Source organism: Lutra lutra, chromosome 17, assembly GCF_902655055.1.
Source record: "Lutra lutra chromosome 17, mLutLut1.2, whole genome shotgun sequence".
Classification (NCBI taxonomy): Eukaryota; Metazoa; Chordata; class Mammalia; order Carnivora; family Mustelidae; genus Lutra; species Lutra lutra.
In genome coordinates, this window is record NC_062294.1 from 12312101 (window position 1) to 12327095 (window position 14995).

The window sequence follows — 14995 nt, forward strand, 5'->3', positions numbered from 1 at the left end:
ATTGAATTTTTGGCAGCTTCTGTCCTGCCTCTGCCAATAAAAGCAGCACCATATGGTGTGACTGCTGTTACACTAGGAAACCCACACCCTGCGGAGACACTGCCTGGCATGAAGCAGAGCCGCTGCTCCCCCTGTGCTTATCTTTTTAAGTCAGCATATTGGCCAAGATATATTAAGATTCCAGGACATCATGGGATCCTGTCAGTTGAGTCTTGCAGCTCTTTTTCCCACCAGCTTTAACGTTTGGCCACATTATAAAAACATGTACTCAAAACTTGATGGAATCTCTCACCCATCTTTAGAAAAAAGCTTTTGATGACTATTGTAAGAAAGGAAAGTATATACTTTTTAGCACACGATTAGTACAATCAATTTCGTATTCCTTGCAGTGCTGGTACTCCTCCAGAACTGTGTCTTCTCTGAATAATCATCTCTTCCTCTCCTGCTAACCCTCCTCCCCTGACCAAATATCCAGAAGGAAGGTGATTTGCAAATACTCATTCTAGGTGTGGGTTAAGTGATGGAAGATGGGCTAAAATTTGTAGTTCTTTGTGATGGGAAGAGTTCAGAACATGACACATAGAAGGAACCAATTGCTGTCCTCCTTTCTCTTACTTCTGTGTATTTTATCTTTTGTCGACTAGGTGTATTATGTTTTCCAAATAAGTGGGCTCTTCCTGTTCTTTGTCCTATGCTAGGATGGTCATCTAATTCATTGTGATCTTCATCCAAATGTTTCTTAATCATATAAAATTACTATTAAGGCTTTCCAATATAAAATTAACTAATTCTCCTGAAAATAAAGGCACACAGGTAGATTTTCCTTATCATATGGCTTATTAGTTTTCAGAAACTTTGTTCACTTATTCTTGAAACAAATAGAAGTACCTATTATTTGTACTAAATGTATTAGGCACTGTGTATAAAAAAAATGGAATAGACAGATTTTCACCCTCCAAGAACACAGAACCCTTTATAATACAGTTTAAAGATTTTTAAAAATTATTCATTTATTTTAGAGAGAGAGGGCACATGTACAGGCAAGATTGGGGGGGGGGGCTGAGGGGGCAGAGATGGAGAGAGAGAGAGAGAGAGAGAACCTGAAACAGACTCTGAGCATGGATTCTGATGCAGAGCTTGATCACACGACCTTGAGACCACGACCTGAGCTAAAATCAAGAGTCAGATCCTTAACTGACCAAACGACCCACGCACCCCTGTAATACAGTTTAATGCTTTACTAAAGACATACACTATCCTTGTATCTTGAGGCAACTAATGAAATTACACTTTGTAAAGATTCAAAGGAAAATACTACATTTCAGCCTTACAGAGAAGTGCTTATAAATGTTATTGCCTGGTTTGTCAAAAAAATGGTTAAAGCTCAGAGGGAATTACAAGCCTGGTTCAAACTAAGTGAGAAATAACTGAAAAATTAAATATCTCTTAAAATAGTAGATGTTTTTTCTAAAATTTGAATAGCTAATGGTTGTGTGACTTTTCAAACAAAATTTGGGGAAATTATATTTTCAATTTGCATGTAGTGGAATATTTTGTTGGTAAGACAGATACCTTATATTTAAATATTTTAATAGGATAAGAATCAGTAGGTACTTAATCTTTTGAGGTACTAATGTGAACATGGTTTAAGTCGGTGTTTTTCAGTAGGAATGCTTTTGATGGTTAGGAGGGACCATTCCTCAGTGTGCAGTACTGTCCTGTCCATTTAAGGACATTTAGCATACTTAGCCCCTTTTCATAATTTTTATATTAGTATAAAAAGTTATGTGCCTGCTTACATCCGTTTGGCCCAGTAACACCAGGGAAGCTTTTATTCAGTGTAAGTGAATACCAGGGGGTGCCTGGGTGGCTCAGTGGGTTAAAGCCTCTGCCTAGAGCTCAGGTCATGATCCCAAGGTCCTGGGATCGAGCCTGAGTCGGGCTCTCTGCTCAGCGGGGAGCTTGCTTCCCTTTCTCTCTCTCTGCCTGCTTGTGATCTCTGTCTGTCAAATAAATAAATAAAATCTTTTAAAAAAAAAGTGTAAGTGAATACCAGTATGTATTCCTGATTTATTATTATTCTTTTTAGATTTTCTTTATTTATTTGAGAGAGAGTGAGAACACAAGCAGCGGGGAGGGGCAGAGAGAGAATCAGACTCCCCACTGAGCAGGGAGCCAGACTCCAGCTCCATCCCAGGACCCAAAGGTCATGACCTGAGCCAAAGGCAGAGGCTTAACCCACTCAGCCACCCAGGAGCCCCAGAGAAGCAGGCCCCCTGCTGAGCAAGGAGCCTGATGCGGGACTTGATCCCAGGACCCTGGGATCATGACCTGAGCTAAAGGCATTGCCTTAACCGACTGAGCCACACAGGCATCCCTAAATTATAGTTTAAACATTGCCTTCCAAATGTCAGTGTTAGCCCAAGTCCGTGTGATAAACAAAAGTGCCCCTTCGTATTTCCAAATGTACCTGATTGGGAATTGGTCACTGTTAAAAAATAAAATTCAACTGAGTAATTTGAAGATCAGATTAGTTTTATACAGTGATGAATTGGACAGCATCCTATCTAGCAAATAGAAAGGAGCTCCAGAAAGCGATACAAAATGGGAGACTTCTATAGGCAGAAAGATCAGGACCAAGGCAGGAGTGGAGTACCTCATCCTTGTGGAGCAGAGGGGGTCTGCCAGGTAGATTACCTCACTAGTAGTGTTGACTAGGAAATTCTAGGTTGAGTGGTTTAAGATTACATTCCTGAGATGGGTTGAAACTGTGGTAAAGTTAAGTGATAAGTCTTGGGTTAGCACAAGTGATTCCATTTGAGGCCTTTTTAAAAAATTAAACACCATCTACTTATTACATAGTCTCTTTGCTCTCTGTATATGTGTACCAAATTTTACTTTCTGAACTTTGAGGGCTGCCATGAACTTTAACAACTAAAACACCTCTCTTCTTTTAAAAAACTAGAATACGTGCTTAGATATCTGTGGACAGGGTTTCCAGCTTGCTTGGTGTGGAGCTATAATTTTGGTTACTATAAATCTCACCAAACATTTTTTCGCACTAGAAGTAGTATCCGCGTCACAGTGTGGAAGATGCAATACTCAACCTTCTTCTTTTAAAAAACAGCTCTACTGAAGGATGTTTAACATAGTCACTCATTTCAAGTTTACAGTGATTTTTTAATAACTTTACTGAATAATGTAACTACCACCGTAAGTCACTTTTATTTTATTTTATTATTATTTTTTTTTTGTCAGAGAGAGAGGGAGAGAGAGCAAGCACGGGCAGACAGAATGGCAGGCAGAGGCAGAGGGAGAAGCAGGCTCCCTGCCAAGCAAGGAGCCCGATGTGGGACTCGATCCCAGGACGCTGGGATCATGACCTGAGCCGAAGGCAGCTGCTTAACCAACTGAGCCACCCAGGCGTCCCCATTTTTAGGGGGGAATATATTTATATTTATATTTATATATTTAGAATATATTTATCCCCCCACCCAAAGGTCCCTGATGCCCATTTATAGTTAATCCCCATTAATTCCCATGCCTAGGTGCTTCTGATCTACTTTCTGTCTCTAAATTTCCATTTTTGGACATTTTATGTAAATACAATCATGAATTTGTGACCACTACCTTCTTAAAACATTTTTCTGAGGAGGCGGTGACCTCTTTGACTTTGGCTGTAGCAACTTTTTTCTGGATATGTCTTCTGAGGCAAGGAAAACAAAAGCAAAAAATAAATTTGAGACTACATCAAAATAAAAGGTTTCTGCATAGGGAAAGAAACAGTCCACAAAACTAAAAGGCAGCCTATAGAATGGGAGAAGATACTTGCAAATAATATTTCTGATAAAGGGTTAGTATCCAAAATGTATAAAGAACTGATATACACCCAAAAAACAAATAATCCAATTAAAAAATAGGCAGAAGACATGAATGGACATTTCTCCAAAAAAGACATCCAGGTGGCCAACAGACACATAATCAACATCATTGATCAACATAATTCATCATCAGGGAAATGAAAATCAAAACTACACTGAGCTATCACGTCATGCCTGTCAGAATGGCTAAAAACAACACAAACAATGTGTGTTGGTAAGGATATGTAGAAAAAGGAACCCTCTTGCTTATTTGGTGGGAATGCAAACTTGTGTAGGCCACTGTGTAAAATAGTGTGGAAGTTCCTTAGATAGTTAAAAATAGATCTGTCCTATGATCCAGCACTGGCAGTACTGGATATTTACCCAAAGAATATAAAAACACTAATTCAAAGGGATACATGCACCCCAGTGTTTATACCAGGATTATTTATAATAGCCAAATTATGGAAATAGCCCAAGTATCCACTGATTGATGAATGGAGAAAGAAGGGGTGATATATATATGATGGAATATAACGTAGCCATAAAAAGAATGAAATCTTACCATTTGCAATGATGTAGATCGAGCTGTAGAGAGTATAATGCTAATGAGTGAAGTAAGAGAAAGACAAATACGATATGATTTCATACGTGGAATTTAAGAAAATGAGCAAAGGGGAAAAAAGAGACAGTAAGAAACAGATTTAATTATAGAGAACAAACTGATGGTTACCGGAGGAGGTGGGTGGGGGTGGTGATGGGGATTAAGGAGTTGTGATGAGCACCAGGTGATGTATGGAATTGTTATGTCACTATATTGTACACCTGAAACTACTGTAAGACTGTATGTTAACTAAGGAATTAAAATAAAAACTTAAAAACATTTCTCTGTGTCTTTTCTATCAGACTCTTCTTTCTCAGTCACCCCCTTAATCGGGTGCTTAAATGTCATGGTTCTATTCTCACTTGACCGAGGTGAATTCATCCCAGGTAAATGTGATGATTCCTATATCTCTGTCATAGGCCTAAACCTTTTTCTAAGCTCCAGACCCATACTGCCAACTACATGTGTGGGGGATGTCCATGGGCACTTCAGTCTCCACAGCTCTGGAACTGAGCTGAGGACCTGCTTCTCCAAGCCTCCTGGGCCTGGACTTCACTTCCCAGTGAAGCTGCCACCACCCACTTCGTCCCCCAACCCAGAAACTAGGGCACCATCATCCTTTATTCTTCTTTCCCTCACTTATTGTAACCAGTAAATTGCCAACTCTGCAGTCACCTCCGAAATACCACATACACTGAATATAGTTAACCTAAATTTAAAGGGTATAAGTATGCCATGTAGTTTGAGTCAAGAATATGTATAGCGATTCTTTTTTAAAAAGTATATAGAGATTCTAAGTCAGGATCAGGCCTTAATGGGAAGCATAGTAAATTCTTATCCCTTGCTAGTAGTTACAGGTTTTGAGATTGTTCAGAATAAACACAGCATTAGTAACATCTTTAACAAGCGTCAAAATTCTTTTTATCAGCTTTAATTTTTTTTTAAAGATTTTATTTATTTATTTGACAGAGAGAGAGAGCACAAGTAGGCAGAGAGTCAGGCAGAGGGTGCGGGGGAAGCAGGCTCCCTGCTGATGCTGATTCGGGGCTTGATCTCAGGACCCTGAGACCATGACCTGAGCTGAAGGCAGAGGCTTAACCCTCTGAGCACCCCTTTTTATCAGTTTTAATTTTATTATAATTTAATTTTAGTTTTTTCTTTTTTTAATACAAGTTTTTTTTTTAATAAAAGTTTTTTAATAGAAGAAAAATGGTTTCAACAAGAGTTAAGACATAGCCATCTGTATTTCCCCTTATACTTTTTTAAAAATTAAGGCTAAAACAGTTTCTTCTGGCTTTTATCTCCCTTCTCCCTATATTATAAGAAAAATTTTCTATTTTCTGTAGAACAGAAGTATAACTTAGAGTTTCATTTCTCACAAAACAAAATTGCTGCTCACATGACAAATTGAATGTCTGTTTGCAGTGGTTTGAGACAATTAGATGGAAACAGTTCCCTGTTTAGTAGGTGATGTATGTATTTCCCCTTTACAAAAGAGTAAAGTTCCTTTTTATTCTTTAATTTAGCAGCAAATTTTAGTTGGATAAAGACCACTGAAAATTTTTATGCAGAATCTTTGTTGAGTTAGATCTGGGGCACTCAGATGGCGGACCAAGTGGAGTTGGGGAAGAACATAGGAGCGGCTTTGTTAGACTCCGTGGAAGCTAGCAGGAAGCCTTTCCTTAAGCAGCTGTTGAGAAACTAAGAAGAGGGGTTTTTCTTTCTCTCTAGAAGATGGCTTTCCTTTGGTTTCCTCTTAATTATTTTTCCATTTGTTATCCTGGGGATATAATCACATTTTGCTCTTTAGCTCTGTTTTCTTTTTTTCTTTTACTGGTCAGCCCCTCTTCCTGTCAACATTTCTTCCCTCCCCATGGAACTAAGAAAATGCAGGTCCTTTCCGTGCCTTATGTGAGGCTGACTTGTGTTCATCCACACGCATTGCTATGTGCCTCACACGTGCTTCCCAGAGTCAGGCAGTCTTGTAACTGCCCCAGATAGGTGCTTACAAGAAGGAAATGAGGCAGAGTTTACTGAAAGATTCTGCATGGGATTGATTGATTTCTGAGGCAGAAAGTTACCTTACACATAAGTTGTAACCAGTTTATATCTGCCTGATTTTTTTTTAGGTGTTTTTGTTTTGTTTTAATATTTTTTTAATTTATTTGACAGAAATCACAAGTAGGTGGAGAGGCAGGCAGAGAGAGAGAGGAGGAAGCAGGCTCCCCGCTGAGCAGAGAGCCCGATGCGGGGCTCAATCCCAGGACCCTGGGACCATGACCTGAGCCGAAGGCAGAGGCTTTAACCACTGAGCCACCCAGGCGCCCCTCTGCCTGATTTTTAGAAGTTATTAAAAGGATAGATATGGGGCGGTGGGTGGGGGGCGGTTAAAGAGACAACATAAGTTGTCTCATGAGATGAGTTGACTTTCAGAAGTTGTCTTTTTTTTTTCCCCTTCAGATCTAATCCATTGGTATTTATTCATGTGGGATTTTTTTTTTTCTTGGTCATTTCTAAAAGCTTCATTTGAAGCATGAGCAGTTTCTACCTGGAGAATTGGATTTAAATAAATAATGGTGATGAATTCCTTCAGAGGAACTCCAGAAATGTAATTCTTTTTTTTTTTTTAATAATCATAATAGACATCTATTTAAAGCAATACATTTGCAGCTCAGTTCTAAATTGTACATTTCATGTGTATTTAACTTCTTAAAAATACTTTGAGAGCAGCTGCATCCAGTTTTCAACTCCATGATTACTTCTTTGCCCATTCCTCCCTCTCTTTCCTTTTCCGAATAACTACTTTCAGATATGGCTCAAGGTAGAATTTATCCTCCTCATATTTTGTCCATTGCTCTTTAGGCAAGATCTGATGCCTCATGGTCAGTTCCAGTGCCTTCTTAATGCGAAACATCCTGTCATTATAAAGGTTTTCAGGAAGCCTTCTTACATCTTTCACATCGTCGTCCTCACGTACCGTATCCTCTCGCATCAACCTCAGTCCGTTGAGCCCTGCAGCATTGTAGTACCACTTTCGAATACCCTCCAGCCGCTGGCTTGATGCTACAGCGGCAGGCCTGCTCGCCATTGTGACCCCAGAAATGTAATTCTTGATAACCCTTTTCTTCTCTGTCGTAGTACTTTTCCATCAAGAAACCGAAATAGTGGGCTTAATTTTCTGAGAATAGTGCTCTTTGATCTCTTTATTTAGTAATTTCATGTCCCATCCAGCTTGAAGTCATTGCATAGTTTTGGTCTTAATGTGGGACTGTATTAGTGCACTGATGTTAAAATTTAAAAACCTGAAACAGGGGCGCCTGGGTGGCTCAGTGGATTAAGCCACTGCCTTCGGCTCAGGTCATGATCCTAGGTCCTGGGTTTGAGCCCCACATCGGGCTTTCTGCTCAGCAGGGAGCCTGCTTCCTCCTCTCTCTCTGGCCTGCTTCTCTGCCTACTTGTGATTTCTCTCTGTCAAATAAATAAATAAAATCTTTAAAAAAAAAAATAAAAAAAATAAAAACCTGAAACATAGACCCAAAAGAAGAAGTTGGGGAGAAGCTCTTTATTTCATTGTGACCTCAGTAACTGACAGCTTGCCTTTGGAAGCCTAGAGAGTCAGGTAGAATTTCTGTCAACCAGTCTACGGCCATACCACCCTGAACGCGCCCGATCTCGTCTGATCTCGGAAGCTAAGCAGGGTCGGGCCTGGTTAGTACTTGGATGGGAGAATTTCTGTCAACCAAATAAATGTATATTGAATGCCATTGTGTGCCTCATGTTGTGAGGGCCCAAACTGTGATCACTGCCTTCCTGGAACTGCCCTCAGTTATTTATTTATTTATTTAAAAGATTATTTTATTTCAGAGAGAGGGAAAGAGGGAGGGGGAGAGGGATAGGGAGAGAATCCTAAGCAGACTCTGCTCTGATTGTGGAACCCATTATGGGTCTCAATCCCACACCATGAGATCATGACCAGAGCCAGAAACCTAAGTTGGGTGACCAACCAACTGATCCACCCAGATGCCCACTACCCTCAGTTATCTGAAAAGAAAAATACTACCAGAGAGAGTAGGGGTTTTATGATCAGCCAAGAATTTATTTCATTAGGATTTTAATGTTTAAAAGAAGAATTTCAAGATAGGTAAAACTCGTAGCCAAATTACTGTAGCAGAATTTCTTGTGCATTTGCCTGCTCTGTGATGTCATGGTTGCACCAAGTAAGAATTAGAACATAGATTTGAAATTCTTATTCAGTTTGGAATGAATAAGGTGCCCTGTGGCAGATATTTTTAGAATGGAGGAGCAGCTCCAGGACTTGCTGTGAATCAGGTTCTCATTCAAAGACTGATCCTGAATATTGACTTCAAGAGTTGAAATCTTTCATCCTGAATTAGTTATTCTTCTGTTCTGAAAATCAAAGTTTAAGCTGTCGTCAGTAGATTAAATCAATACCATGTATATATATGTATATATAAAAAAAGAAAGCAACTTTTGGCATCAGAGACAATTTAAATGATCCCCTTATTTGGAAGTGGATATTTTTCACAGACGTAAGCTGTTGTGAGTTGGTAGTTATACTATCAAAATTGTCAGAGGGCTTCAGAAAGGGTGGGTCTATTTTTTATAGGGGAATGGTTTTTAAAAAATGTGTTTTTCTCTTTTTACCATAGTTCAGATTCAAAAATTCTTTTTTTTTTTTAAAGATTTTATTAATTTGACAGACAGAGATCACAAGTAGGCAGAGAGGCAGACAAAGAGAGGAGGAAGCAGGCTCCCCGCTGAGCAGAGACACCCCCTCCCCCCCCCCCCCCCCCCCCCCCCCCGCCCCCAGGACCCTGGGAACATGACCTGAGCTGAAGGCAGAGGCTTTAACCCCCGCTGAGCCACCCAGGCTCCCCTCAGATTCAAAAATTCTAATGGCAAAGGATGAGATTAACGATTGGCTTCTCCCAAATAATAGCATAAGTTAACTGGTAGAATCAGAATTGAAATTAACAATTTCATAGTCTTACCCAGTCTTTTGGTTTCCTCACTATACAAAAAGAAAACTGAATATGAAAAAAAAGTTGAGTTTTGTCATATATGGAATCTGTAGCCTTAAGGCAATACACTGAAGCAAGATACTTTTGTCTGATCTATTTTGGGGGCAATTAATGATGTAAACTATTTAATCTTAAATAGTTTATCTTAAATTAGTTAATAGTTAATCCTAAATTAAACTAATCTTAAATTCTAAGGCAAGGGTGATTAGTCATCTCTGGAAAAATAATCTGCTGCTTATTTTTTCTGTTTTTGTGTTTCTGAGACTTAGGATGTATAATTATATTTATTAAGGTATTGGTGAAACAGGGAAAAGTTTGAAAAGGTAACTTAGGAATTTTCTTGTGTTTATTTTAAATTAAGGCACTACCCCTAGAGAGCAGAGGAACAAAATAAAACCAGAAAAACTTGGGAGTTTTTAATGGCCCTAAAGTGAACTAATAGGAGACTAGTATGTATGTATGTATGTATGTATTTTTCAAGAGGGTCTGTGCAAGCCAGGGTTGTGGGGAGGGAGGCAGAGGGAGAGGGACAGAGAATCTTAAATGGTCTCCACACTCAACATAGAGCCCGATATGGGGCTCAAGCTCACGATCCTGAGGTCATGACCTGAGGCAAAATCAGGAGTTGGACACTAAACCAACTGAGCCACCCAGGTGCTCCCAGAGACTGTCTTAAACCAGGGAAGTCAGCTTCCCATTTCTATACACTGTTTCTTTGTCTAGAAGCAGGGGCAATTTTAGTAACCGGTTGAATAAATTATTTTTATAAGTCATGGATAGTGAGATCATTTATTCAGTGGCAAACCTTTTGGAAAGAAGGTATTTAATGTATTCACTTTTCTGAAACCTCATTAACTTGCTCTGAGGCCAAAATTACTCTGTATTTATATTTTAAAATGAGCATTGGCTAAGTTTTTTTTTTTTTTAAGATTTTATTTTAAGCCATCTCGACATCCAACTTAGGGCTCATACAACCCTGAGACCAAGTCACACACCTCACTGGCTGAGCCAGCCAGGTGCCCCTCCTTGTGTATTTGTTAATTTTGAGATAAAGTTTAGAAATTGAAGTTCTAGCTAAAGGTTTTTAATAAGTTACTTAATGAGATAAAATATTCTAAGATACCTTAGTATGGCCTAAATTTTATTTTTATTTTAAAATCTGTCGTGGATCACCTAGGTTGGTTTGTGTATATGCATCTGAATTCCTTACCTTAATGCCCTAATTAGCTATCAGAATCATAGCATTGTAAGATTCTTTTTTTTTAAATATTTTATTTTTATTTATTTATTTGACAGAGATCACAAGCAGGCAGAAAGGCAGGCAGAGAGAGAGAGAGGAGGAAGCAGGCTGCCTGCTGGGCAGAGAGCCGGATGTGGGGCTCTATCCCAGGACCCCGGGATCATGACCTGAGCTGAAGGCAGAGGCTTTAACCCACTGAGCCACGCAGGTGCCCCACATTGTAAGATTCTTAACCACACAAATGACTCACAGTAGACATACACAAGTGTACCATACTATTTACAACTGAAGTGGATATTTTAAATGAGTTGTGGAGTGTTTCATTTTGTGGATTTTATTTAGTACATGTTACGGAAAGGCAAGTCTCATTTAAATGCTTGAAGTTTTTTCCCCTTGCATAATGTGGTAAAAATAAGGAACATAGAGATTATAGGTAAATGGCTTAAAAAAAAAATTCCTTGGCCCCAGAAGCAAGATTTTGAGAGCGAGAGAAGAATCCCATATTGACTTTCAACTGTCCACTCCGCCCCATCTCTTTTTCCCTTTTGAAATTGAAACAAAAATATGTTTTCTGTCATTAGGTATCATCTCTTGCTTCTGAATAGGTGTATGAATTGGGTATGTTCTGCCTAATGTAGAGAGCATTTGCCCAGTCAAGTTCTGTGATGTGGGTTGTTTAGTAAGATTTCTGTTGAAGAATGAACGTTTCCAAAGCTTTTTGTGGCTCACTTAAATTATTTATTCTGTACTCTTTCTGTGATCTATGAGGTATTTCATTTGTATCAGATGTTGGAATTTAATATATTATCTTCGACAGAGCAAGCTTTCCTCTGGTCCTTATCTTCTCTGTTTCTGATGTAGACTAAAGATTCAAAGACCTTTAGTCAAAGCCCTGTATTTTAAACATTACATTTCCCAATATTCTCCTGAAGAATAATAATTGTAATGATCAAAATGTTAAAAGATAGTGTTGAAGATCTGAGTGTATTCAGAAGAATTATGGTAGTATAGTCCCGGATCTCTTTTGCACTCCTTCCTTCCTTAAGATTTTATTTGAGAGAGAGCACAAGTGAGCAAATGAACACAAGCAGGGGGAAGCGGCAGAGGGAGATGAAGAAGTAGACTCCCCACTGAACAGGGAGCCCAGTGAAGGACTCAGTCCCAGGACCCTGGGATCATAACCTGAGCCCAAGGCAGAAGCTTAACCAACCGAGCCACGCAGGCACCATTTTGCACTGCATTATACAACCTGTTTACAGGTGGCTGTTAAGTGATTTGAGATAACAAACCGAGATGAATGCAGAACATTTAGATTGAATTGTCAGTTATTGATCTTGCTTATTATTAAGTTGGCCAGTTGGTCACAAGTAACATTTATTTTCACAGAATGAATCAATTTGAGTTTGATGTGATGAGGAAAGTGCATTGACTGCCTGTGGTGGGCTAAAAACATTTCCCAAGTGATTGAGAAAAGTGTTATTAGGTGACTAATAGCCTTGGTTTGTTTGCATATTTAAAGATAACTGCATCTGAACAGTTGGATTTAAATATAAAGGTTCTTGGAGACTTAAAACTTGAGTGAACAAAACCAAAACTATTTAATCCTCTGATGTTTACTTAGAAACAACCTAAATGAAGTTCAAAATAGATACCACGCTTGGATATGTATATGGATATTAGATTGAGAGATTAGGGTTGAGGGGCAGGCAGAAATTCTAAACACACTTATTTGTGCTAAGTAAACTTGATGAAGCCATTTAAAGACTGTTCTTTCCATTGGGATAAGATTTTTCTACCATAATTTCCTAAATTAATTTATGCCTTGGGGGACCTGGGTGGCTCAGTGGGTTAAGCCTCTACCTTCGGCTCAGGTCGTGATCTCAGGGTCCTGGGATTGAGCCCCGCATCAGGTTCTCTGCTCAGTGAGGAGCCTGTTTCCCCCTCTCTCTCCGCCTGCCTCTCTGGTTACTTGTGATTTCTGTCAAATAAATAAATAAAATCTTTTTAAAAAAATTTATGCCTTTATTCCAGTTTATCCTAATGTAATTCAACTATTTAAACTGAAGTTGCCTTCCTATAGCTAAGAATCTATATAACTACAAACTTTTAAGTTGAGGTTTAAAAAGAAAACCTCTTTTTATTTATTTTTTCCCTTATTTTTGGGATTGATTTATTTTGGAGTTAAGGCAGTACAAAGTTAACATTCTTCTAGAAGTATACTATAACAATATTATTATAGATAATATTTATTATATGCTTATAGTGAGCACTCATAGGTGCTTTATACGTTTTGCCTTACTTTTTCCTACATATATAATAAATACTCATCCTCATTTATAGATAGGAAATTTAGGCTTACAAGAGTCAAATCAGTCCAGCTAGTATCTTGAAGAACCTAAATCTGATCCCAGTTCTTTCCAGAGTCTATGCTGCAGAACCAGTACTATAGACTATATAGTAATGAGTGCTTAGAAATAGTTGGGAGTGTCCTTTGTTTCAGTTACTGGAGGTGAATGTACTTTACTTGAGAAGTAATACATATTTGAACCGTCGACGCACTTTATGAAGTGTTTTAAAACAGTGATTCTCGAAGGATCTGCAGTGGTTCCACTTACCTCCTTTCACTTCTCCCAGTGAACTATTACTCCCTTTCTTTACTTTCACTTCTCCTTTTGTATGACAGTACCTTTCTTCAGAAAGGTAGTATTGTTTTTATGAAATCATATTAGGTATGCAACCAGTTAGAGTTAAAATGTCTTTTTATTTAGTTTTCCACCTATTCCAATGGAAGCATTGGGAGTTGTGACTTATTTAGGCCATATAGTGATCATTAGCTCAGTTGGAGTACCATTAAAAGGATCCTCCTGGTCTTTTGTTCTTTGCACTTTGGTTTCAAAATCAAATCATTTTTTTTTTTTAAAGATTTTATTTATTATTTATTTGACAGAGAGATCACAAGCAGGCAGAGGCAGGCAGAGAGAGAGGAGGAAGCAGGCTCCCTGCCGAGCAGAGAGCCCGATGCGGGGCTCGATCCCAGGACCCTGAGATCATGACCTGAGCCGAAGGCAGCGGCTTAACCCACTGAGCCACCCAGGCGCCCCTCAAATCATTTTATAATAGAAAATTATGACTTTAAAAAGGCAAAGATATGATCTGGAGATTATGGGTAATTCTTGTAAAATATTGCATCTTTATTAATGTTTATGTTAATCCGTCAATATTTCCCAAAGTAAGTGTTCAATTAAGCATTTCAGCATTTATAGTTTGACATACTGGTGATTATTGCCATATACTTAGTAGTACCTTGTTCTCTCAACTGTAGATTGATATTTCTAAGAAAGAAAAAATGTGGGAAATTTTCAAGGATTTTATTAGATTATATCATGCACATTAATGATGTTGGTACCCCTCGCCGAAGATTCAGTTTTTAAAATGAATCAATTGAGTTTTTTCCCAGTTTAGCCGTAGATTTCCTTCCTTGAGCTGTACCTTAAAGAACCAAATGGCATAGACCCTGATAAACTCTCCTAAATTTCACCAGACAATCTGTTAATAAAGCAAAGCTGAATTTATTAGAATTTAATACAGAAAGGAGAATACCACCTTGACAGGAAGAAGTCAAAATTGGGATATTTTAGTGGCCTTGAGGTCTGAGATCAAATGGTTTCAGATGGCCTTCTAAAGAAGAGAACTGATTGTCATTGGACAGATCTGTGATATAATAATTTGGGATTGGTAGACACTTCAATGTAAAGGTCTTAAAGCGATTCTTATTTTTTTTTTAAATTTTTGAAGATTTTATTTGTCAGAGAGCAAGCAAGCAGAAGCAGAGGGAGAAGCAGACTCCCCACTGAGCAAGGAGCCTAATGTGGAACTTGATCCTAGGACCCTGGGAACATGAACTGAGCCCAACTGAGCCACCCATGTGTCCCAAAGCAATTCTTGACACATAAACATATTCACTAAGGAAGTTATTTGCTCAGACTAGAAGACTCTTGATTCTGATACGTTGATCTCCTAGGAATCCCTGAATCAAATAGTGAAGTTATTAACTGATTTATAGTCTTTCTTTTTTGGGCACAGATTCCCTGAAATAGCAAGCATGTCATGTTGAGCACAGGTTAAGTCATGTCGATAGAGTTGGTCTTAGTTATCAGTGCCTTCTTGTGGTCCTTCTTCAGCCCAGACTGGAGAGTGGAACATAATCACCTAGGGACATGATCAATCTGGATGTAGACCACTGTGTTAA

The 14995-nt window shown here is 38.7% G+C and overlaps 2 protein-coding genes across 2 annotated transcripts in view; one reads left to right on the forward strand and one right to left on the reverse strand.

Moving 5' to 3' along the window:
• The window catches only part of GLG1 (golgi glycoprotein 1), a 159939-nt gene that overhangs the window by 60828 nt on the left and 84116 nt on the right, over window positions 1–14995 (forward strand). The window lies entirely within an intron of this gene.
• Window positions 7111–7567, reverse strand: LOC125088620 (cytochrome b-c1 complex subunit 7-like). The gene has a single exon (XM_047709815.1). The coding sequence runs from the start codon at window positions 7550–7552 to the stop codon at window positions 7220–7222; it is 333 nt and encodes a 110-aa protein (XP_047565771.1). The 5' UTR covers window positions 7553–7567; the 3' UTR covers window positions 7111–7219.